The sequence below is a fragment of the Salmo salar genome, chromosome ssa13 (genome assembly GCF_905237065.1).
Source record: "Salmo salar chromosome ssa13, Ssal_v3.1, whole genome shotgun sequence".
NCBI lineage: Eukaryota > Metazoa > Chordata > Actinopteri > Salmoniformes > Salmonidae > Salmo > Salmo salar.
This window is the reverse complement of record NC_059454.1, coordinates 34,632,070-34,657,914: the sequence shown is the minus strand read 5'-3', so window position 1 is coordinate 34,657,914 and position 25,845 is coordinate 34,632,070. Positions and strand designations below refer to the sequence as shown.

The following is a 25,845-nucleotide window of genomic DNA, read 5'->3' as shown; positions in this document are numbered from 1 at the left end:
GACGTCACCGATTGAAACGCTATTAGCGCGCACCAACGCTAACTAACTAGCCATTTCACATCGGTTACACTAGGACCACCAGAACAGGTGACAGCATATTGTTGGGAACTTTGAGGCTTTTGCGCCACAATGACTGAACAACTAACGGCTACATAGGCAACTCAACGTGGTGTTATTTTTCGTTTTGTCCTGTTCGTTCCTCGTAGTTTAAAAAGGAAGTGGTTGTGTCGTTTCACTTCCGTATTTCGTTTGACGTCTAACTCCTGTGTTAACGTTAGTTGTACACCACTTTTTCGGTATGAAGAGGATAACAAAGTGGGGTCAATTATATAAAACACGCAATGATTCGGACTCAAGTTCGGTCCTGGAAAATGTAAGTAAACCGTAGCACAATAATGGACTAAAGGAGCCTAACGTTATTCCTTCAATATTCAAAGAACCTTAGTTAACTACATGTTGTGTTTAGGGGCGAATTGGCTCTGACACTGACAGCAAAATACTCCATTTAAACGGGAATAAATTCTGTAAATGTTAATTCTCAGTTGCGGTATGGTTCTAGCAACATAAAACCCTATACTTGTATAATACATTAAAATAATTTCACAATATATGCAGCCAACCGTATTTATTTTTTTGTGTGACAACGCGTCCGTCTTTCATTACGTCACTGAGAAAATAACTGGAGACTGCCTAAAATGTCCGACCGTTTTCAACATAATCTTCCCATTTTCGCATCCGTCAGAGGAAGAGGCGAAGCGAGAGGGATCCCTGGGGCAAAAATCTGTCTTCTCACCCGGCAGCGTTATTTCGTTTCTTTCGCTAGGTCAACGAGTGTCAAATTTGGTCAACAAAAATGTAAGGGATTATTTGCTACGTGAGGTTTTTTGGATCAAATAGAAGTTTCGTACGGTTTAGGTTATGAGTGTATTGATATAAGGACACGTGACATACCATCAACTTTGAGAAGAACATTTTATTTTGGAGTTGTCTCTAATTAATACATGAGGCTAGCCTAGCATATATCTCCATTGAATACAGACGGTTGACGTCAACACCCCTCATTATTTATATATATATATATATATATATATATTACAATAACGAGATCTATCCAAATAAACTACTAGCCAGGAAGTTGACAGCCCGCTGTTCTGCTCTGTGGACAACGAATCCCATTGTTAGGGTGGCGACATACTATTATTATTATTATCATGTTTGGTCAAATTTGCCCATGTATTTATTTTCAGAGTTTCAATGAGTTGTTAAAATGTCTCAGAACTCTGCTGAATTCCCCCATTTGAAGGTCAGCTACGTTTACTTAGGCTACTTAGCGTTACTAGCTCGGTATTTGAAGTTATTATCATTGGTAGTGTATTATCAGGTAAACGCATATGCTTATTATTCATTTCTCAAATATTTATTAGCTAATCATTCAGTCGAATACGCTATTCTACAGCCATTAAATCTGTCTTTGAGCGTTAATGGCTAGATCTGTCCACGACATGCAAGGGAAAGTATTATTAATCAGTGACTGAAATTTCGCGTTACGTGATATTCACTTCCTGGACTTGGAGAGCGCTTAAAGCATTGTAGAACGCCTCTCTGAATGACGGGGCGTGGCTTTGTCTTAACTGCGTTGGGAAAATGGAAGACGAGGTTTACATAGTCCAACTTCCCATGCGCTCAAGGAGTAGCGCCAGCAGCATCATGTCATCCCCCAAAAATGGTAGACATTGGATTAATATTTAAAAAAATTGTCCTCACGACAATTATTTGAATAATTCTATGGATGTTTTGTCCGCAAGGTGTCAAATTAGGAATGTTCGAATATGACTTCTATCATTAATAGGAGCTGAGGGTAGTTAGTGTTAATGAATGGACTAGAGTAGGCCCCTCTAGTAGTGATTTGCAGTTCGCGAATGATTTTATTTTACTGTCTTGAGTCTTGATACATTTTTCTGAGTGACTTGTTCATTTTAAGTTTGTTTGACCTGCTGGCTGCAAATAATCTTTCAGCAAGATCGCTACTTTCTTCTCCTGCTAAGCCCTCCAGAGAGGTGCTCCGAACCAGCGGAAAATAGATCATGCAGCATAGAGAAGAATAATACATGTTTAGAATTGATAATTGATCTCTTGGTGCAAGAATTTATGTAATTAATTGATTTATTGAATGTTATCGATGGATACAACCAAAGCCTACCTAGCCTGCCTCTGCTCAACAAACTCTAATTTGAGGACAAATTGTTTGGGGGGGGGCTGCTGCAGTTCGCAAACGATATGTGCTTCTCTTCCTTGCGTGTCGTTCACAATCTAGTCAGGTTGCAGCTGCAACTAGACCTTGTTTCAAAGGTATCAAGAAATAATCTTACTTGTGGGCCTAGCAATCACATATGTACATTGTTTGAAGCACACTTTTGTAAGTCTCACACATGACAGCTCTAATAAGTCCCCAATGGTGAAGGAGAGGCTTGTGGAGTCTTACAGGCTGCTCGCACGCGCCAACGAGCATCTGCGTTAATTTATGCCAAGGGCTAAAATAGAAATCAGTTCTATCTCCTCATTGATTTATAGAAGCAGGTACCCACGTGCCATCTCCTCATTGGTTATACCCACGTGGGTGACTGAAAGACAAACGAGGTCGGTGGCGGTAATGCACCTAATTTATGAAAGTTGCCAATCGCAATATAAAGTCCAGAGAAGAAAAAGCCTGGAAGGAGGAGAAAAGACTAGAAATGATTCTGTTGACCATTTTGTGTGTGGATTAATTGTCGGAGTAGAGGACCTTGTGCATTTCAGGTAAAATAACAATTCAATGTTTATATCCCAGGACATGTTAGCTAGCAAGTGCAAGCTAGCTAGCTAAATTGCCATACATGTTTAATGCTTTTCAACCTGTCCCCAAATTAATGTAATTGGTTCAGAGTTTGTTTTGATATTTGAATCTGTGTGTTGTGATCGCGTTTGGTGTGGGGGGACAAAATAAATGTATGCACGATGGCGCACGGGCGCAGCCGGTTTGGGTTCTGTGTTACGTTTTAGTTCATTGTTGGCGGACACGGGGGTCCTGTGCGCTCTGGGCATTACTGAATCAAATGATTTGAAATTAGTCAAGATTTGTTAATTTGACTGAGTTGAAAAGATCGAAGTCAGTAAAGTCGAACTTCCCATCACTAATATCTAGCTTGCTTCGTTCTGCAATGAGCCACTGTTTACAGATGGCTCGTTGCGGATGCTTCGTAGCCTGGAGTGTATATTCTTATTCGGATTCTGTTGCAAAACCTTTAGTCTTTTGCAAAACATTCCGTCTGTTGCTAAACGTTTTCCAACAGAAACAAATGCGCTTCAACATGAATTAAAAGCTGTTGGGTTCTTAAACAGAAGTTGTAGTTCATTTTAATTCTATGGTTTCCACCCATTCCAATCAGAATAGTCTACAGTGTTTGTTTGGCACAAGCTGCACATCTATAAATTGTTTCTTCCATGCACTAAAGTGGAATGAAGTCTGCAGGGTTCCTCCCAACTTCCAGACGCTTTATTTTTATTTTATTTTTAAGCTAGACACGACTTCTGTTTTAAGAACAAAACAGAGCCTCTCGAGTGGCGCAGCGGAGGCATCATTACAAACCCGGGTTCGATCCCGCAAAATTGGCCCAACGTCGTTCAGGCCAGGGTTTGGCTGGCCGGGGTGTCCTTGTCCCATCGCGCTCAAGCGACTCCTTTTGGCGGGCCGGGCACATGCGCGCTGACTTTGTTGTACGGTGTTTCCTCCGACACATTGGTGTGGCTGGGTTAAGCCAGCGACGTGTCAAGAAGCAGTGCGGCTTGGCAGGGTCATGTTTCGGGGGATCCGTGGCTCGTGACCTCTTCTCCCGAGTGTGTACGGGAGTTGCAGCGATGGGACAAGATTGTAACTATCAATTTGGATATCAAGAAAAAGGGGTAAAATGTATTTTTTTTTTTAAAGTTAAAAAGTATAAAACAGAGTTTGGAGTAAACGGTTTCTTTTGCAAAACATTTTGCAACAGAATCGGTGTAATGAATACACCCCCGGCGTCCTTGATCATCCAAAACTAAACTATTCACTTTCATCAAAATGTTTCCCATCAACAGAGGCGTATCCAAGATCTCTAAGAACATTACTTACAATTCATTGGTTTGAATGTGGCGTTCGCTATCAAATAAGAGTTTAAAACACGTTTGTGTCCAGGGTCTCCCATTTTCCGTCTGTGGGCTGCCGTTGTAGAAAATGGGAGACCCTGGATAAAAAACGTGTTTTAATTGCTTATTGGCTAGCGAGTGAAACATTCAACCCAACAAATCGTAACTATTGTTCTGAGCGATATTGGATATGCCTCTGAAGGGAAATGTTGTTTTGGTGAAACCGAATAGTTTAGGTTTGGTTGATCAAGGGCACCAGGCTACAGAAGCTTCCACAACAAGCCATCCGTAAACAATTGCTCATTGCGGTGCGAAGCAATATCCAGCTAGCTAGGACATTTGAGAACAAAACTGTCTAGACAGAATCAAATGTTGAGGAAGAGACATTCTAACCACTGGAGCTAGCTAAACTCAGCAAAAAAAAAGAAACGTCCTCTCGCTGTCAACTCTTTATTTTTCAGCAAACTTAACATGTGTAAATATTTGTATGAACATGAGATTTAACAACTGAGACACAAACTGAACAAGTTCCAAAGACATGTGACTAACAGAAATTGAATAATGTGTCCCTGAACGAAGGGGGGGTCAAAAGTAACTGTCAGTATCTGGTGAAGCCACCAGCTGCATTAAGTACTGCAGTGCATCTCCTCCTCATGGACTGCACCATATTTGCCAGTTCTTGCTGTGAGATGTTATCCCACTCTTCCACCAAGGCACCTGCAAGTTCCCGGACATTTCTGGGGGGGAATGGCCCTAGCCCTCACCCTCCGATCCAACAGGTCCCAGACGTGCTCAATGGGAATGAGATCCAGAACACTGACATTCCTGTCTTGCAGGAAATCACGCACAGAACGAGCAGTATGGCTGGTGGCATTGTCATGCTGGAGGGTCATGTCAGGAAGGGTACCACATGAGGGAGGAGGATGTCTTCCCTGTAATGCACAGCGTTGAGATTGAGGTTGTTGTCATTGCAAGCAGTCTGATGATGCTATGACACACCGCCCCAGACCATAATGGACCCTCCACCTGCAAATCGATCCCGCTCCAGAGTACAGGCCTCGTTGTAACGCTCATTCCTTCGACGATAAACGCGAATCCGACCATCACCCCTGGTGAGACAAAACCGCAACTCGTCAGTGAAGAGCACTTTTTGCCAGTCCTGTCTGGTCCAGCGACGGTGGGTTGCCTGTGATGTCTGGTGAGGACCTGCCTTGCAACAGGCATGCAAGCCCTCAGTCCAGCCTCTCTCAGCCTATTGCGGACAGTCTGAGCACTGATGGAGGGATTGTGCATTCCTGTTGTAACTCGGGCAGTTGTTGTTGCCATCCTGTACCTGTCTCGCAGGTGTGATGTTCGGATGTACCGATCCTGTGCAGGTTACATGTGGTCTGCCACTACGAGGACAATCAGCTGTCCGTCCTGTCTCCCTGTAGCGCTGTCTTAGGAGTCTCACAGTACGGACATTGCAATGTATTGCGCTGGCCACATCTGCAGTCCTCATGCCTCCTTGCAGCATGCTTAAGGCACGTTCATGCAGATGAGCAGGGACCCTGGGCATCTTTCTTTTGGTGTTTTTCAGAGTCAGTAGAAAGGCCTCTTTAGTGTCCCAGTTATGAAAACTTAGGACCTTACTTGCCTACCATCTGTAAGCTGTTAGTGTCTTAACGACCGTTCCACAGGTGCATGTTCATTAATTGTTTATGGTTCATTGAACAAGCATGGGAAACAGTGTTTAAACCCTTTACAATGAAGATCTGTGAAGTTATTTGGATTTTTACGAATTATCTTTGAAAGACAGGGTCCTGAAAAAGGGACGTTTCTTTTTTTGCTGAGTTTATTTATATTAGCCCTCTGATTACAATTAAGAGCAAAACGTGCTGCTCTGTTTTGAGCCAGCTGCAGGTTAACTAGGTCTTTCCTTGCAACACTGGACCACACGACTGAACAATAATCAAGATTAGACAAAACTAGAGCCTGCAGAACTTGCTTTTTGGAGTCTGGTGTCAGAAAAGCAGAGCATCTCTTTATTACGGCCAGACCTCTCCCCATCTTTACAACCATTGAATCTATATGTTTGATGACATACAGTAGTGTCACTGTAAAAATATCCATTTACACATACTGTTGAAAAACCTGGCCAACATCCGGTGAAATTGCAGAGCGCGAAATTCAAAAGTAGTAATGTTAAACATAAAAATACAAGTGTTATACACCATTCTTTAGCTTAGAATCTTGGTAATCGAACCGCGCTGTTCAATTTACAGTAGGCTTTACGGCGAAAGCATAGCATTTGATTGTCTGAGGACAGCGCCTCGCATACTTCCTGCATTAACATAAATTCATAACCTGCACAAGTGTCACAACTAAAAAATAGCGATAAAATAAATCACTTTTGAAGATCATCTTTTTGCAATCCAATGGGTCCCAGTTACACAATGAATGGTCGTTTTGTTCGATAAAGTCCTTTATATCCCAAAAATGTCCGTTTATTTGGCGTGTTTGATTCAGAAATCCACCTGTTCCAACATGCCTACAAACGAATCTAAAAAGTTACCTGTAAACATCGTCCAAACAATTCAAGCAACGTTTCTAATCCAACCTCAGGTACCCTAATATGTAAATAATTGATTAAATTTAAGACTGAATAAACTGTGTTCAACACCGGAGAAAAATAACTAGGAGGGCGCACTCATTCATGCGCACCGGAAGACTAGAGTCCTTCTGAGTGACACTTCGAAAGAATACGACTAGACTGTTGACATCTATTGGAAGCCATAAGAACTGCAACCTGGGTCCTAATAATTAGACTTTCCCCATAGAAAAGCATTAAAGTCCAATGACCTCAACAACAAAAAATTCCTGTATGGATTGTCCTCGGGGTCTCGCCTGCCAAATCAGTTCTGTTATACCCACAGACAATATTTTAACAGTTTTAGAAACTTCAGAGTGAGTGTTTTCTAATGGTACCGATTTATATGCATATCCTACCTTCTGGGCCTGAGTAACAGGCAGTTTACTTTGGGCACGTTTGTCATCCAAACTTCAAAATACTGCCCCCTACCCCAGAGAGGTTAACGACCATTCCACAGGTGTATGTTAATTAATTGTTTATGGTTAGTTGAACAAGCATGGGAAACCGTGTTTAAACCCTTTACAATGAAGATCTGTGAAGTTATTTGGATTTTTACGAATTATCTTTCAAAAACAGGGTCCTGAAAACAGGACGTTTCTTTTTTTGCTGAGTTTATATCCTCCGCCTGTCAACTTGTTGCTTGAGTTTACTTCTAGGCTAGCTTAGTAAGATATCCATATTACAGGGATCTAAACCAGAGCTAGGGTAAGTGTACCTAATTAAACTCCCCATGAATTGTTTAGACAATTTTAACATATGTACTGCAGTAAGTGAAATCTAAGCAAGCCTAAATCGTGACTTAGATTTGAGTGATGATTCACTTAATAGTTGTTTTTTTTTCTTACCAAGTTAAATTGTCGAACGTCATTGGCACAATTTTGCTTATTTTAATCTAAAAAAGACGTAATACAAGTAATTTGTCTTATTACAAGATATAAGTAACTGACAAAATAAAGGAAAAACCAACAATGTGTATTTTTTGGGGGGGTTAAAATAAGCAAAATTATCTGCCAATGACTCTGCCAATGATGTTTTAGCTTGGTAAGAAAAACTATTTTAAGTGAATTATCACTCAATATAAGATACTTAGGCTTGCTTAGATTTCACTTTTTGCAGTGTACAGCCCTAATTTTTTGTAAAGAAGTGGAAATAAAATGAAAGATGAATCTCTTGTGTAGATATATGACCTTACTTACACCATTTTCTAATGTGAGATAGAAATATTTGATACAATTTATGAAAAGTCCAGACTGGGCTTAATGGGTACTGAATGTACCCTTTAAGCCCATGGTGGTTCCAAATAAGCCCACCTCTTAAATAATCAATTTGAATTAATTTCCAAATGTTGAAAATGTGTAAACTGACGTTTCTTATGTAAGCTTAAATTATAATCATCTCCCCTAAGGTTATAAAAATCTATTGATCATTACTATTCATCATTGAAGTAGCGTTCATGACAGGGGGTGTCCAATCGTATCCGCAGAGATCAATTTGGGCCCAGGCTTTTGTTCTTGCCAACCAGTCTAATCGTAGACTTCAATCAATGCATGGGGAGGCAGCCTTTAGTTATTATGCCCCCAGCCTCTGGAATAGTCACCCAGAGAACCTGAGGGGGGCTTGAAACTGTGGACATATGTTTTAAATATCTTAAAACACTGCTTTTTAGCGTTGTTTGTCCTTATGGTGCTTTTTAGTCGTTCAGTTTTTATTGTTCTTTTGTTTTCTCTCCTTGTGAAGTACATTGTGTTGCATTCCATGTCTGTAATGTGCTGTATAAATAAAGCTTGATTTGAAGACTTTAATCAAATCTGCACGAAGACCATAACACAACTTTTAATGAATTATCTGAAAGCTGGTTCACATTTTCTGTGCCATTATTCTTGTTCATTAGTTCAACTTGTCTTCCTAAAGCCTGTCTGAAAACATTTTCAAATCTCACTCTATATTACAAAGGTACGTGTGGTGAAACAAAAATGAAAAACTCCTGTATGAATGAGGGACAGCAATATGACAATGCCCCGGGTGTGCATGAGTAGTCGTCCAATGGTCATCTTCTTGTCCCACATTTGTTTCCATTTTTGTTCACTACTTATAAGGTCTTCTATTCCTGATATCCTTCAACCCTGATCCTATTCTTCTCTCTTTGCATGAATGTCTACATGTCCACTCCAAATATCTTGGAGAGAGTACAGAGGTTTTTAATTGTTTTTAATCTTGGTAAAGGAGCTGTTGGATAGATGCATAACTGTAGTTTGAGTACTTTAAATCAACTTAAATCTGAAGAAAAATCATAATTATGCTCAGGTTTTTTGAATATTAGGGATATCAACACACTAGCCCCATGTGTTCCAATGCATAATGGGCTTAATGTTACAGAAATTATTTATGGTGAAAAAGACAGAAGAGCAACGTTTACTTAAAAGTATTTGGAAACCAATGGTCTGTGGTATAAATATACACTATATACTACAATATTATGCCACATTTGCATTGATCCATATTAATTTATTTCCTTTCTGTATATAGGGGGTCTTTTTGTGCTACTGAAGACTAGAAGACCCGAGTGAGCCATTTAAGTTAAATACCGATCTGTTCCATTTAACCTACGTGTGTTGTAATTATTTCTATATGATAAACAGAATTTGTGTTATAAGCAGTTTTTTCAAGAATAACCACTGTTCCATGCGCTCCACACGTGCCCACGCGGCAACCGATAGCCTACAGTAACATAAACGAATAATAAAACATCTAATTGGCTTTGAATAAAAACTGGAATGGAGATATGAACTGGTTGAAACAATTAAAGGGAAAATCCACTCAAACAAATATTTAGTTTTTTTTTTTATGATGCATTTAGCATCATAATTAGAGGTCGACAGATTACGATTTTTCAATGCCGATAACGATTTATTGGAGGACCAAAAAAAGCAGAGGCCGATTTCAATACATTTATTTAAATAAATAAAATATTTTTTTTTTTTAAATGTGTGTGATATATATATATATGTGTATGTATATGTGTGTATATATGTGTGTATATGTATATGTGTGTATATGTATATGTGTGTATATGTATGTATATGTGTGTGTGTGTGTGTGTGTATGTATATATATATATATATATATATATATATATATGATGACAATTACAACAATACTGAATGAACACTTTATGTTAACTTAATATACATAAATAAAATCAATTTAGTATCAAATAAATAATGAAATATGTTCAATTTGGTTTAAATAATGCAAAAACACAGTGTTGGAGAAGAAAGTCAAAGTGCAATATGTGCCGTGTCAAAAAGCTAACTTAAGTTCCTTGCGCAGAACGTGAGAACATATGAAAGCTGGTGGTTTCTTTTAACATGAGTCTTCAATATTCCCAGGTAAGAAGTTTTAGGTTGAAGTTATTATAGGACTATTTCTCTCTACCATTTGTATTTCATATAACTTTGACTATTGGATGTTCTTATAGGCACTTTAGTATTGCCAGCCTAATCTCGGGAGTTTGTAGGCTTGAAGTCATAAACAGTGCAATGCTTGAATCACAGCGAAGAGCTGCTGGCAAACACAGGAAAGTGCTGTTTGAATGAATGCTTACGAGCCTGCTGCTGCCTATCACCGCTCAGACTGCTCTATCAAATCACAGACTTAATTATAATATAATAAACACACAGAAATACGAGCCTTAGGTCATTAATATGGTCAAATCCGGAAACTATCATTTCGAAAACAAAACGATTATTCTTTCAGTGAAATACGGAACTGTTCTGTATTTTATCGAACGGGCGGAACCTTAAGTCTAGATATTGCTGTTACATTGCACATCCTTCAATGTTATATCATAATTATGTAAAATTATGGCAAATTAATTAGTCTTTGTTAGGAAGAAATGGTCTTCACACAGTTCGCAATGAGCCAGGCGGCCCAAACTGCTGCATATACCCTGACTTTGCTTGCACAGAACGTAAGAGAAGAGACACAATTTCCCTAAAGAAATTCATGTTAGCAGGCAATATTAACTAAATATACAGGTTAATTATATTTTTTACTTGTGTATTAATTTTAAGAAAGGCATTGATGTTTGGTTAGGTACACATTGGTGCAACGACAGTGCTTTTTTTTTTTGCAAATGTGCTTGTTAAATCATCACCCGTTTGGGAAGTAGGCTGTGATTCGATGATAAATGAACAGGCACCGCATTGATTATATGCAACGCAGGTCAAGCTAGATAAACTATTAATATCATCTACCATGTGTAGTTAACGATTGATTGTTTTTTTTTTATAAGATAAGTTTAATGCAAGCTAGCAACTTACCTTGGCTCCTTGCTGCACTCACGTAACAGGTGGTCAGCCTGCCACGCAGTCTCCTCGTGGAGTGCGACGTAATCGCCGTCCAAAAATGCCGATTACCGATTGTTATGAAGACTTGAAATCGGCCCTAATTAATCGGCCATGCCGATTAATCTGTTGACCTCTAGTAGGCCTAGATGGGTACTAGATAGGTACACTTATGATTCATAATGATGTGGCAAGTGACACTTTTCTGCTTGAAAGTCCAATATCTTAAACTTGACTGCTGACATGCAAAACATTTTGGGTACTTGAATTTGTTTTTGATTTGAGTTTCCCTTTTAAATAGCAGAAAATGTAAATATTTTTTGCCTGTTTGAATCCAAAGATGGAAGACGGCTTAATAGGGCAAGTGTACCTATCTAGGCCTACTCCTGCAGGGTTGGGGTTAATTGCACAATTTCAATTCTCTCTCCTTGTAAATTCCAATAATTCAATTCCCAATTCAATATTATCCCTAACGATTCAAAAAATTCAATCAATTCCCTCCGGCTTTCAGGATGATTATTCACTGTTCAGACAGCTTAGCTATACTGGAAATATAGAAATACAAGTTGAAATGATTGAAAATCCTGCAGTCAATGTTTGATACTATGTGCATTAATTCCCTTAACTGGGACATTTTTAAATACTGAAATTAAAGTCAATTCCTGAGGTTTAATGTTTTAAAAATGGTCTAATTCCAATTTAATTCCAATTCCATAACTTTAAAGATTGTTGACATTTTTAATTGAATTGAATTGGAATTTCCAATTAACCTGTTTGTACATCATTTGTCAAAAGTCTCCCATGTCAACAAAAACATCTATTCTCTTCTTCAGTTCACAGGCAAGCTACCTACGATCCCTCTGGAAGTCCTGGAGGAGATACTGCTGAATGTACATCCACACCAGGTGGTGCGTGTCTGTCGACTGGTGTGTCATGAGTGGAAAGAAGTAGTAGACAGTGATTCTCTTTGGAGAGAGAGGTGCCGAAGAGAGGGATACCAGACATGTGATGCCACTAAACTACCTGAAGACTGGCGTTTATTTTACTTCTTGTGTAAGAAGAGACGTAATCTTATCAAAAACCCCGGAGCAGAGGGTAAGAGTCGAGACCAGAGAAATTTCTAAATTCTCTACGTTGGGGTGGGGATCCTGTCGTTAACTCCAGAACCAACAATTCAAATCCCTCTCTTCTCCAGATAAATTCAATGGCTGGCAGATTATGAAGAATGGAGGGGATCAATGGAACATAGAGCCAGGGGACCTTAATAACACGGCCATAAAATACTTTGTGACTTCTTACGCGTGAGTATATTACTTTACCATATCACAATTACAATGAGAAGACCTTTACTTGGCCCCACTTTGTTTCACTACCACATTGTTACTCAATAACGTCCAAGGACCTTACAGTGCCTTCAGAAAGTACTCATACCCCTTGACTTATTGCACATTTTGGTGTAACAGCCTGAATTCAATATGGATTAAATAGATTTTATTTCTCACCCAGCTACAAACAATATCCTTTAATGACAAAGTGAACTTGTTTTTAGACATTTTTGCAAATATATTGAAGATGAAATACAGAAATCTAATTTACATAAGTATTCACACACATGAGTCAATACATGTTAGAATCACCTTTGGCTGGGATTACAGCTGTGAGTCTTTCTGGGTAAGAGCTTTGCACACCTGGATTGAAAAATATTTGCCCACTATTCTTTTAAAAATTCTTCAAGCTCTTGTTTGTTGATCATTGCAAGATAACCATTTTCATGTCTTGCCATAGATTTTCAAGCAGATTTAAGTCAAAAATGTAACTCGGCCACTCCGTAAGATTCAGTCTTCTTGGTAAGCAACTCCAGTGTAGATTCGGCCTTGTATTTTAGATTATTTTCCTGCTGAAAGGTGAATTCATCTCCCAGTGTCTGGAGGAAAGCAGTGAACCAGGTTTGCCTCTAGGATTTTGCCTGTGCTTAGCTCCATTCCATTTCTAGTTTTGTTGAGTAACTACAATGTTGTTGATCCTTCTTCAGTTTGCTCTTATTACAGCCATTACACTCTGTAACTGTTTTAAATTCACCATTGACTTCATGGTGAAATCCCTGAGTTCCTCTCCAGCAACTGAGTTATGAAGGACGCCTTTATCTTTGTAGTGACTGGGTGTATTGATACACCATCCAAAGTGTAATTAATAACTTCACCATGCTCAAAGGGATATTCAATGTCTGCTTATATTTACCAATACAATCTACCAATAGGTGCCCTTATTTGCGAGGCATTGGAATACCCTGGTCTTTGTGGTTGAATCTGTGTTTGAAGTTCACTGCTCAACTGAAGGACCTTACAAATATTTGTATGTGTGTGGTATAGTGATGAGTGAGTCATTCAAAAATCATGTTAAACACTATTATTGCATACAGAATAAGTCCATGCAACTTATTATGTGACTGTTTAATCAGATTTTTACTCCTGAACGTATTTAGGCTTGCCATAACAAAGGGGTTTGATATTTATTTACTCAGGACATTTCAGCTTTGTATTAATTTGTGAAATAAAGAAGAAGTCCACTTTAACATTATGGGATATTATGTGTAGGCAATCTATATACAATATCCCATAATGAAAAAGCAAAAACTGGTTTTTAGATTTTTTTGCAAATTTATTAAAATACATTTTTTTTATTCAGACCCTTTACTCAGTACATTCTCGAAGCACCTTTGACAGCGATTTCAGCCTCGAGTCTTCTTGGGTATGACGCTACAAGCTTGGCACACCAGTATTTGGGGAGTTTCTTCCATTCTTCCCTGCAGATCCTCTCAAGCTCTGTCAGGTTGGATGGGGAGCATCGCTGCACAGCTATTTTCAGTTCTCTCCAGAGATGTTCGATCGGGTTCAAGTCCGGGCTCTGGTTGGGCCAATCAAGGATATTCAGAGACTTGTACCGAAGCCACTCCTGTGTTGTCTTGGTTGTGTGCTTATGGTTGTTGTCCTGTTGGAAGGTGAACCTTCGCCCCAGTCTGAGGTCCTGAGAGCTCTGGAGCAGGTTTTCATCAAGGATCTCTCTGTACTTTGCTCCTTTCATCTTTCCCTTGATCCTGATGAGTCTCCCATTCCCTGCTGCTGAAAAACATCCCCAGAGCATGAGGCTGCCACCACCATGCTTCACCCTAGGGATGGTGCCAGTTTTTCTCCAGATGTGACGCTTGGCATTCAGGCCAAATAGTTCAATCTTGGTTTCATCAGACTAGAGAATCTTGTTTCTCATGGTCCGAGAGTCCTTTAGGTGCCTTTTGGCAAACTCCAAGCGGCCTGTCATTTGCCTTTCACTGAGTGACTTCCGTCTGGCCACTCTTGTCATTCTGGAAGGTTCTCCCATCTCCACAGAGGAATTTTGGAGCTCTGTCAGTGACCATCAGGTTCTTGGTCACCTCCCTGACCATGGCTCTTCTCCCCCAATTTTTCAGTTTGGCGGGGCGGTGGTTCCAAACTTCTTCAATTTAAGAATGATGGTGGCCACTGTGTTCTTGGGGACCTTCAATGCTGCAGACATTTTTTGGTACCCTTCCTCAGATCTGTGCCTCGACAAAATCCTGTCTTGGAGCTCTACGGACAATTCCTTCGACATCATGGCTTGATTTTTGCTCTGACATGCACTGTCAACTGTGGGACCTTTTTATATAGACTGGTGTGTGCCTTTCCAAATCATGTCCAATCAATTGAATTTACCACAGGCTGACACCAATGAAGTTGTAGAAACATCTCAAGGATGATCAATGGAAACAGGATGCACCTGAGTTCAATTTCGAGTCTCATAGCAATTTCTACACCTGTTTTCACTTTGTCATTATGGGGTATTGTGTAGATTGAGGAAAAAATATAATTATTCTAAAATTGATTTAGGCTGTAATGTAACAATGTAGAAAAAGTGAAGGTCTGAATACTTTCCGAATGCACCGTACAGTATACAATGGGCAATTTTATATAAATAAACAATTAAAGGGCAAACAATTCACACAATGAATGTGCGAGAATTAGCGGGAGACAGTGGATCACTTTCTGGAGAGCTGAGTGCAGGCTTTCTGGAGAGCTGAGTGCAGGCTTTCTGGAGAGCTGAGTGCAGGCTTTCTGGAGAGCTGAGTGCAGGCTTTCTGGAGAGCTGAGTGCAGGCTTTCTGGAGAGCTGAGTGCAGGCTTTCTGGAGAGGGACGTCTATCTTCGCCTTCTTCTTGTCTCAACATTTTAAATTCTACTCAAGATGCATTATCTTCACATTTTAGATGCTTTTCACTGACATCCACAACTCAATAATCAGCTAGACCTATTGCCATGCGCTCTGGCATCCCAAGTAGGCATAGGCCTATGCACTTGTGATTTTTAACACTCCACGGCTATTAAAAAAAAAAGCTAAAAGCTAACGATCCTCTCTGGTGAAGTATTTTATTTAGATAATAGTAATTATAATTTAGGGAAAGCCAGCATCTGGACAGTGAACTGTGCACCCGCCAACTTTCCTTTCTATTCGCAAGTGGTTGAAACCAGAGATCTGTATATATTGACGAGATGCTCATGTCTACGCCCTAACAATGGAATTCATTGTCCCAAAGGCAGGAATGCAGGCGACAAGCTTAGGTCTGCATATTATGTCGCTAGAAACACATTGGTTTTATTCGGGACAGATTACGGTGATAGTGAGTCCTCTCGCTTCGCCTCTTCTTCTCTGCTGAAACAGCGCCCCTATGTCTTACTATATGTAGCCCATGTATGTGATGCTGTCTGGCCAGACAAAGTATGACATGCCATACTCCTTTTGTCCAGAGCATCACATGGTCTACAAATACAGAGACAGAGGGGGGCTGTTTCGCTTGATGGTTTCAGCAGAGAGGAAGAGGCGAAGCAAGAATGCTCACTCTCACAAATGTCACTGAGATGCTTCATCTGAGATTGATGCGTCTTTCTGTCAGCGCACGTCTCGGTCAAATAAGTGATCAACATTTTATTTGGATGGGCAAGGAGGTATGGTAGGCTGGACCAGGCCCCCTAGAGCTTGCCCATAATGCTGGCCCTGCTTGCGGTACGTTTTTGGAAACAAGGAACCTATCTTTCATATCAGTGAGAAATAATTTACAAAAAAATAAGTTGAATTACTACACACCTTTGTTACAGGTATAGAGTTAGTGTTCCCACACAACCATATCTCCATGTTACATCACTTGTTTATGGAAGATAGAGGGAAGACAGACTGCCACCTGGTTTAATTAGCTATCTAGCGTGCTCCGCGCACCAAGGGGGCATATGTTTTGAAAACCGTTTTGAAAGCGATGATTATTGACTTCTAAATGATAATACTTATTATATCGATACCTTGACTCCAAGTATCGATTTTTAAACTATTTTTTTGGTTAGGTACAGTAGTGTTAGCAAACGCTAGTTGGCTGTACCTGTACCAGAAATTCAGTTTCCTTCATCCTATTGCTTGTTCTCATCTTTTTAAATAGTGAGCCAACTGGTTTTCAGCACTTTTATTTCCATGACTGATCAAAATTCATTTTCTCATGCTCTCAAGTCTTTGTAACAGACATAAAAATGAACAATATGTTTGGAATATTAAATCGCAATAAAATCACAGTATCGAATCGTAATACAATATGTATTACGATTCTATATGCATCGGCACCTAAGTACAGTATGGTGATGTTCCTGGCAATTCCTAGCCCTAGTTACTTACTAGCATTCATAGTAAATGGGTTGGCTGTGTGTCCTGTTGTCTTTGGTTCATCTCAGGACCTGCATGAAGTTTCAGCTGATTGACTTGGAGGCAGAGGGTTACAGGCCTTCTTTCATGGATGACTTTCAACCTGCCATTGTAATATCTGACTGGTGAGAAGAATATTACTATTGTTGTTCACTGTCTGCTACTCTGCTTGTCAGAGGAATAGTACTGTACAACTTTTATGTTTGTGTGTCCATATCAGGTATTCTCCACGCAGGGACTGTGGCTCTGAATATGAGATCTGTGTTGAGTTGCTAAATCAAAAGAAGAAGCCAATTAGGAAGTTTAGTCCAGATACTGTCATCTTTCAACAGTGGAATGATCAGAAATGGAATCAGGTAAAACCGACTATAAATAACATTTTATTGGTCGCATACACATATTTAGCAGATGTTTTTGCGGATGTAGCGAAATGCTTGTGTTCCTAGCTCCAACAGTGCATTAATATCTAACAATACACAACAATGGAATTAACAAATATAGAAATATTAAGCCGAGTATGTATGTATGTATGTATGTACGGTACAGTTGAAGTTGGAAGTTTACATACACCTTAGCCAAATATGGCCAAACGGTTATATTTTATGGCCAAACGGTTATATTTTTGTTTCATCAAACCAGAGGACATTTCTCCAAAAAGTACAAACTATGTCCCCATGTGCCGTAGTCTGGCTTTTCTATGGCTGAGCGGCCTTTCAGGTTATGTCGATATAGGACTCGTTTTACTGTGGATATAGATACTTTTTTACCTGTTTCCTCCAGCATTTTCACAAGATCCTTTTGCAGTTGTTCTGGGATTGATTTGCACTTTTCGCACCAAAGTACGTTCATCTCTAGGAGACAGAACGTGTCTCCTTCCTGAGCGGTATGACGGCTGCGTGGTCCCATGGTGTTTATACTTGCGTACTATTGTTTGTACAGATGAACGTGGTAGGTATGGCTGATTTTTTTTCTTTTGATTTTCCCATGATGTCAAGCAAAGAGGCACTGAGTTTGAAGGTAGGCCTTGAAATACACCTCCAATGATGTCAATTATCCTATCAGAAGCTTCTAAAGCCATTCCAGCTGTTTATAGGTACAGTCAATTTAGTGTATGTAAACTTCTGACCCACTGGAATTGTGATACAGTGAAATAATCTGTAAACAATTGTTGGAAAAATGACTTGTCATGCACAAAGTAGATGTCCTAACTGACTTGCCAAAACTATAGTTTGTTAACAAGAAATTTGTGGAGTGGTTGAAAAACGAGTTTTATTGACTCCAACCTAAGTGTATGTAAACTTCTGACTTCAACTTGTATGTATGTATGCATCTAACCAGTCAAAAGTATATGGATAGAATATGTAGTATATGTACAGCAATAGTTAAGTAGGAAAGCCTTGACTAGAATACAGTATATAAATATGAACTGGGTAAAACAGTATGTAAACATTAAAGTATAAGATAATTATCAATATAAGTGTTTATGCATACTCAAATGTGATTTCTCGTCTTGTGTTCTTCTAAGATGTTGTGTGTGATTATACATTGTCAGTGATTGCGTTGCAAGTTATGACCTCTTCAATGTTTCAGATGACTCATGTGTTCAACAATTATGGACCAGGTGTGCGATACATCCGATTCATTCATGGTGGAAAGGACACTCAGTTCTGGGCCGGCTGGTATGGAATAAGGGTCACCAACAGTAGCGTGGAGATCTGCCCATCAGTGGACAGAGAGCTTTCGGGGTGTTCCCAACCTCCCAATAGGTTACATGTGAACGTTGTGCCTACTTGAAAGCTTTACTTACGCATCTGAAACCTCCCTTAGAATACTTCTGTGTAGACCCTGATCCATCTTTTCTGTCTTAGGCAATATGTCTTTCTCTGTGGATATAGACTATTTTGGCTGTAGAATATATAATTTGTGTCTGTCTCTGAATTGTACAGACCAATACAAATATGCACTGTATATGCCTGGAATACGTTGAAGCCATAAACAAAGACAGACAGACCCAGGAGAGAAAGGAAAGTGTTAACTTGAATGTAATTTAGTATGTATATAAACGTCTGACCCACTTTGACAAATGCCACACTAAACGTTTGCAGTCTTTTGGTTGAACTCACCTACTTTTCTAAACATTTAAGAATGTAATTGTTAACATGTACAGTACCAGTCAAAATTTGACACACCTACTCATTCCAGCGTTTTTTGAAATGATTTTGTACATTGTAGAATAATAGTGAAGACAAACTGTGAAATAGCACATATGGAATCATGTAACGACCAAAAAAGTGTTAAATAAATCAAAATATATTTGAGATTCTTCAAAGTAGCCACCCTTTGCCTTGATGACAGCTTTGCACACTCTTGGAATTCTCTCAACCAGCTTCATGAGGTAGTAACCTGGAATGCATTTGTGGAATTTCTTTCCTTAATGCATTTGAAACAATCAGTTGTGCTGTGACAAGGTAGGGGTGGTGTGTGTGTAATATATATGAATGATAACCCTATTTGGTAAAAGCCCAAGTCCATATTATGGCAACAGCTCAAATAAGCAAAGGGTAACTACAGTCCATCATTACTTGGGATTTTTGGTTCTAACCACCGTGTCATTGTGAGACTCAGAGTAGGTGAATGGATGATCTCTGCATGTGTGGTTCCCAGAGTGAAGCATGGAGGTGTGGGAGTGCTTTACTAGTGACACTGATTTATTTAGTATTCAAGACACACTTAACCAGCATGGCTACCATAGCATTCTGCAGTGATACGCCATCCCACCTGGTTTGCGCTTAGTGGAACTATAATTTGTTTTTCAACAGGACAATGACTCAACACACCTCCAGGCTGTGTAAGGGCTATTTGACCAAGAAGGAGAGTGATGGAATGCTGCATCAGATGACCTGACCTCCCAATTGAGATGGTTGGGGATGAGTTGGATTGCAGAGTGAAGGGAAAAGTAGCCAACAAGTGCTCAAAATATGTGGGAACTCCAACACTATTGGAAAAGCATTCCAGGGGAAGCTGGTTGAGAGAATGCCAAGAGTGTGCAAAGATGTCAAAGCAAAGGGTGGCTACTTTTGAAGAATCTAAAATATATTTTGCTTTGTTGGACATTTTTTTTTTTTTTTTGGTTACTACATTATTCCATATTTTATTTCAGTGTTGATGTCTTCACTATTAATCTACAATGTAGAAAATAAAAAACCTTTTGACTGCTACTGTATATTGAGAGAATACACAGATTACATGGTGCACTACATAAGGATATACAGTGCTTTTGGAAAGTATTCAGACATTATAGAAATGTTTCCAAATGTAGATTTTTTTTTTGAAGATACCTTATGTAAATAAGTATTCAGACATTTTGCTATGACACTCAAAATTAAGCTCAGGTACATCCTGTTTCCAGTGATCATCCTTGAGATGTTTCTACAACTTGATTGGAGTCCACCTGTGGTAAATTCAATTGATTAGACATGATTTGGAAAGGCACACACCTGTCTATATAAGCTCCCACAGTTGACAGTGCATGTCAGAGCAAAAACCAAGACATGAGGTCGAAGGAATTGTCTGTGGAGCGCCGAGACAGGATCGTGTCGTGGCACAGATCTGGGGAAGGGTACCAAAACATTTCTGCAGCATTGAAGGGCCTCAAGAATACAGTGGCCCCCATTCTTAAATGCAGTAGTACAGAGAGATCCTTGAAAACCAGCTCCGGAGTGCTCAGGACCCCAGACTGGGGGGCGAAGACAACCAAGGAGTGGCTTCGGGACAAGTCTCTGAATGTCCTTGAGTGGCCCAGCCAGAGCCTGGACTTGAACCCGATCGAACATCTCTGGAGAGACCTGAAAATAGCTGTGCAGCGATGCTCTCCATCCAACCTGACAGAGCTTGAGAGGATCTGCAGAGAAGAATGGGACAAACTCCCCAAATACAGATGTGCCAAGCTTGTAGCGTCATACCCAAGAAGACTCTAGGCTGTAATCGCTGCCAAAGGTGTTTCAAAAAAGTACTGAGTAAAGGGTCTGAATAGTTATGGAAATGTGATATTTTTATTTGTAATACATTTTCTAAAAACCAGTTTTTGATTTGTAATTTTGGGGTAGTGTGTGTAGATTGAGGGGGGGAAATGATTTAATCAATTTTAGAAGTGGTCCCGTGTGGCTCAGTTTATAGAGCATGGTGTTTGCAACGCCAGGGTTGTGGGTTCGATTCCCACGGGGGACCAGTACTGGGGGGGAAAAAAGAATGAAATGTATGCACTCACTACTGTAAGTTGCTCTGGATAAGAGCGTCTGCTAAATGACTAAAATGTAAATGTAGAATAAGGCTGTAACATAATGTGGATAACGTCAAGGGGTCTGATTACTTTCCGAATGCATGAAGATTAAGTGTTTGAACCTACATTAATATAAAGTATGCTAATTTGGTTATGTACTGCTATCATGTGGAAATTACTTCTCATGCTTTGTCTCGAGTAATAAATACATTTTAAAGTGTACTGTCCTTATTGTACCTTCAACTACTGTAGGGTGATTTTAATCCACTTTGCAATACGGACAATACAGGCACTACATCAATATACTGAGACCCCATGGTTGCATCGTGGGCCATATCTGCACTCCTACTCCGAAAAGAATGCACACTTGAGAATTCTAAGCTTTATTAGGTTGATACATTTAAAGAAATGCACTTATACTCTTAATGTTGACAAAACGTGAATGTCTTTTTTGTATAAAACAAATAAACATATTGTAAGGTGTAGTTCCTGTCAAAGAAGCAACAATCTGTCCTAACGCAAAAATCGTTAGTTTACACTGCAACAATTTGCATTAAGACTTAAGTGCCTGGAATGCAGAAACCATACAAAGTATGTGACAGACAAGAAATTTGATCAAATAAAAACTATACAGCTTGACATACTGTATATATTGTTCAATACCGACTTACCGAAGCCATCATCACTTTCCCAGTTGAAGGGGGATTTATGTTTATGTCAGGTGTTCACGAAGGCATTATATACACCTTAAGGTAAATTATTTATAAATCACTGTCTGGCAATGCTTCCCTGACACTATTCAACATGAAAGGGTTTTGTTCTGTTGTCACTGATCCCAATTCAGCTTTGTGTCTGTGACCCTTGAACTCTTCGGACAAGACTGAAGCCACCAATCTGTTTAACTTAAAAATACTGAGATGGCTCTAGGAAATAAGTTTTATTTTATAAGAGGGTAATTATCACAGGTTCTAGTAGAGATCGAGCTACTTCAATTAAGTCCACACACACACTACTTTGCAAACATTTAAGTATTTGTATCAGTTACCAATAGGATTGAAGTACTCTTGTGCAATAATGGTTTGTGTTTGTCCAAGTAATGTTGTTGAAATGCTCTAACCAATAGGAGAGGAAATGCTCAGAGCAGCACACATTTGCGCCTCTTCTTGGGTTCCGGAGGCTCCAGGGCAGCCAGTATTGCCTCATCAAACACATTCTTTAGTCCTTTCTGCAAACACAAAACATGAATGTACCAAATACATATTTCAACCTTGCAGTGTGTAACCACAACTATTGTAATTGTTTGAATGTAAAACAAATTTGACTGAACTGGGAGAGAGTTGTAATTTAAACTATCCTTTATTCATATATCATAACAGGTTTTAGTCATTCAAGATTGCAAAGATCTTAACCTCCAATGGAAAACTTAAACTTTCAATAATGTTTAGTTACGGTCTTTGATATAGTAGTAGAAAAAAAATACATTGATGTGATAGAAAAACATTAAGTTAGTTGAAGCTCATAATACTTGTTTAGACAGCACAGAAATGTTTCCTGGAAGGGTTGAATGGAACCGAAGCATATAAATACTGAGGTATTATATTTTATAAGGAACACACAAACTCAGCTACAGCCTAATGTAAACTTGCACATTAAGTACTAAAATGAAAGTGTTGGCATCCTTGACACGAAGGCCAAGGCAGTATGGTCTATTGTGATTAGGGTAAGTCAAAACAAAATCAGACATTGAAATGAAGTTAATGGGCACACATTTTAAAAGAGCAACTTGGTTAGTTACTTGACAGACAGTAATTTCTTGACATTAAAGAAGCAGCAGACGATCAGAGGCAAAGCAAGATTTTAAAAGACACTTGTCATCAGAACAGACAGCACTTTCTCTTTCGCTGGGTTTCAGGAGGTTCTAGAGCTGCTAGGATAGCTTCATCAAATACATTCTTCAGACCTCGCTAGAGAGGGGAGAAAAGGGAAAATATGACTAGCATTAGAGAGAGGTTAGTTAGCAGACAGACAAGATTAAAGAGCATTGTAAGGATGGGTTTCCATGCAGTTCTAGGCCACCACTAACAGAGTGTAACGTCGAGCTTAGCACAAAGACGACATAGAGCAACGTGTACATCTAACACAATAGGTTGTTATCATGCAAGTCACAAGTATTACCTGTTTGGTTTATACTTTAGAACATCTCACCTGTGTCAGGGCAGAGCACTCGACATATTTGACTGCCTTCAGGTCACGGGCGAGCTTCTCAGCCATCTCAGGGCTGATAGGCTTCTGTTTGTTCTTGGCCAGCTTCTCTACTGTGGAAGGGTCATCTCTCAGATCAATCTGAGTTCCAACGAGCAGGAATGGTGTCTTGGGACAGTGGTGAGTGATTTCAGGTACCCACTGCAAGAGAGAGGAAACATTGTTTTCAAACACTCAGAATGGTCAGTCAGTCAGCTAGTCAACGACACCATAACTAGTATCTTTCCCATCCCTTCATTTTGTTGCCAATTTGACATTACATTTAACCTACTAGAAATAATTTATTTTAACTCAATATTCCTTTATTCAAAAATGTGCATTGTATGCTTCATGGGCTTGGCATTGTACTCACCTTTTCTTTAACATTCTCAAATGAAGAGGGTGAAACACTAGAGAAACAAACTAGAAAAACATCCGTCTGGGGATAGCTCAAAGGCCGTAATCTGTCATAATCCTCCTGACCTGTGGAGACGGGTATAAAGCATTGATTAAATGTGAATAGCAATCAACCAAAATATTCTTTATTCAAATTGGGAACTGAAGACCATGTCCTTGAAAAGGATCCACTCTTACCTGCAGTATCAAATAATCCTAGGGTGTACGGCTCACCGCCAATCATGACAGTTACTGCATAGTTATCAAACACCTGTGATGAGAAAATGAAAAGAGAATAAGGCATCTGTCCTATTCAGAATGGTAGTTATTGAGAAGACCCAAGTCTCTTCTGTTAGAGTCAGTGTGAAACAATCACCAAATCAATAATCAGAAAGAAATCCAATGTATAAGTTAGATGTACTTACTGTTGGTACATATTCAGAGGGGAATTTGTTGGTTGTGTATGAAATCAAAAGGCAGGTTTTTCCCACTGCTCCATCTCCAACCACAACACATTTAATCGTCTGCATATTTGTGCGGTCTACTTTTGTCTGAAAAAGACAAGTGAAAGTTAGCTACAAGACTTGAGTGGCAGGGAAGTATACCACCACCACCAGCTGTTATCCTACTAGCTAACTAGCTGGCGTCTGAAACGGGTTTGCTAGCTAGCAAACCAGGTCTAAATGGAAATGTTGTAGCTAGCAACAACCATCTAGCTACATTATGGACTTCGTTGTACAGACTCAATACAAATAGAACTAGTTACTTGGTTGTAGCTAATTTAAACTGACACAGCTAACGTTAGCTAGCTAGCTGGGTCGGTGTTAGCAGCTAACTGGCTGGCTGGCTAGCGAGCTCATTCTCAATTTCCTATTACATTTTATTTTTCCTAACAATGAATGACAAGCCGTTTGCTAAAACACCTTAAATAATCGCTTTGGTATTGCTGTTCGTGTCAATTATTGATGAGGATAAAATGTAATTCGGTGATTTTCCTACCTCTTCCTCACTGAATCTGGTATTTACTTCGCCGGGCGTTGGCAGCTGCTTGTCTTTCTGCTGCTAGTGACAGTGCGTGTGATCCCAGTCAACACCAGTAGGAGGTGCACGATAGCAAATCATGTGGAGGTAAACTTCGGGCCGATGTGGCTCTGGGACTATGAAACCACAGACGATCAATTATATTGACCAGATACTCAACCGGCCGCTCTAACAATTAAAATCAATGTCTTAAAAATGGAAGGCAAGATCACGGGGGACCATTCTAGCCAATGAGAGGGCAGATACGCGTGTGAACGACAGGCTTACCGAAAGTGTTTTTTCTCAAAGTTGCCGGGATGTCACGTGTCCTACCTATATCAGTACACTCGTGACTACCTAAGCATTACGGAAATTATATTTGATTTTATAAGCCCCCGTAGCAAATAAGCCATTACATTTTGTGTTAACCAAATTCGCCCTCTTATTGACCTCCATACAAAAACTCCTCGCTTGATGAGCAAAAAACAAAAAACGCCACCTATAGGAAAAGACAGATTTTGGACCTAGTTATGGCTCTCACTTCGCCTCTTCCTCTCTGATTTGTATTGGCGGATCACAACCAACTGAAAAGTGCATACACTGCCATCTACTGTACTGGATTGTGAGACCAGTCACGGCCTCTATTTGGCTATGGTATTTTTCTTATCTTGCCCTGTTATGGTGTGAATTCATTGCACTTTGTGACACAAAAGGGGAAGGGAAAAGGGAAGAAAAATGGCCCTACCAGCTAACCCTACACCCATTAAAACCTCACCACTCTTCCACTACTTTGGACACTATCATTCAACACACCATATAACTCCTCTGCAGTAAAATATCATACACCCAAGTACTTCTCTGCAGCTGCCACCATGACATCTATTTTCTGTGTTTTACATTCTATTTCTGGAGTACAATTGATAATAATGGCTATTAATGCTAAGAAGCCAACCTTACTGAAGCACATGCTATTCCTATCACTCTCTACTGGCCTCTGCCTACTCACAGGGATCCTCTTAGGAT

At 39.6% G+C, this 25,845-nt stretch overlaps 2 protein-coding genes across 4 annotated transcripts; one reads left to right on the top strand and one right to left on the bottom strand.

Annotated features, from left to right (window-relative positions):
* Window positions 1-5: 5 nt before the first annotated feature.
* LOC106567261 (F-box only protein 6) lies at window positions 6-18,982 on the top strand. 2 transcript variants are annotated; one of them, XM_014136355.2, is made up of 6 exons: window positions 6-373; window positions 11,970-12,231; window positions 12,332-12,437; window positions 16,916-17,011; window positions 17,107-17,242; window positions 18,477-18,982. In XM_014136355.2, the coding sequence occupies exons 1-6, from the start codon at window positions 299-301 to the stop codon at window positions 18,678-18,680; spliced, it is 879 nt and encodes a 292-aa protein (XP_013991830.1). In that variant the 5' UTR covers window positions 6-298; the 3' UTR covers window positions 18,681-18,982. The 2 variants fall into 2 exon arrangements, with proteins under 2 accessions (XP_013991830.1, XP_013991829.1); XM_014136354.2 differs by lacking the exon at window positions 6-373 and adding an exon at window positions 595-855.
* Window positions 18,983-21,532: 2,550 nt separating this feature from the next.
* Window positions 21,533-25,305, bottom strand: LOC106567263 (cell division control protein 42 homolog). 2 transcript variants are annotated; one of them, XM_014136363.2, is made up of 6 exons: window positions 24,802-25,305; window positions 24,228-24,353; window positions 24,001-24,073; window positions 23,780-23,889; window positions 23,371-23,568; window positions 21,533-22,390 (listed from the first exon to the last, which is right to left on the bottom strand). In XM_014136363.2, the coding sequence occupies exons 2-6, from the start codon at window positions 24,330-24,332 to the stop codon at window positions 22,301-22,303; spliced, it is 576 nt and encodes a 191-aa protein (XP_013991838.1). In that variant the 5' UTR covers window positions 24,333-24,353; window positions 24,802-25,305; the 3' UTR covers window positions 21,533-22,300. The 2 variants fall into 2 exon arrangements, with proteins under 2 accessions (XP_013991838.1, XP_013991837.1); XM_014136362.2 differs by lacking the exon at window positions 21,533-22,390 and adding an exon at window positions 22,503-23,129.
* Between the last annotated feature and the right edge of the window lie 540 nt (window positions 25,306-25,845).

Excerpts from the sequence above, each read along its gene's own strand:
- LOC106567263 (XM_014136363.2), bottom strand. The coding sequence starts at position 24,332 with ATGCAGACGATTAAATGTGTTGTGGTTGGAGATGGAGCAGTGGGAAAA. Across the intron at positions 23,890-24,000 it reads AGGATTATTTGATACTGCAG|GTCAGGAGGATTATGACAGA; the intron begins GTAAGAGTGGAT and ends CCGTCTCCACAG. Across the intron at positions 22,391-23,370 it reads AGTGCTCTGCCCTGACACAG|AAAGGACTAAAGAATGTGTT; the intron begins GTGAGATGTTCT and ends TTGTGTTTGCAG.
- LOC106567261 (XM_014136354.2), top strand. The coding sequence starts at position 610 with ATGCAGCCAACCGTATTTATTTTTTTGTGTGACAACGCGTCCGTCTTT. Across the intron at positions 856-11,969 it reads CAAATTTGGTCAACAAAAAT|TTCACAGGCAAGCTACCTAC; the intron begins GTAAGGGATTAT and ends TCTCTTCTTCAG. Across the intron at positions 12,232-12,331 it reads CAAAAACCCCGGAGCAGAGG|ATAAATTCAATGGCTGGCAG; the intron begins GTAAGAGTCGAG and ends TCTCTTCTCCAG.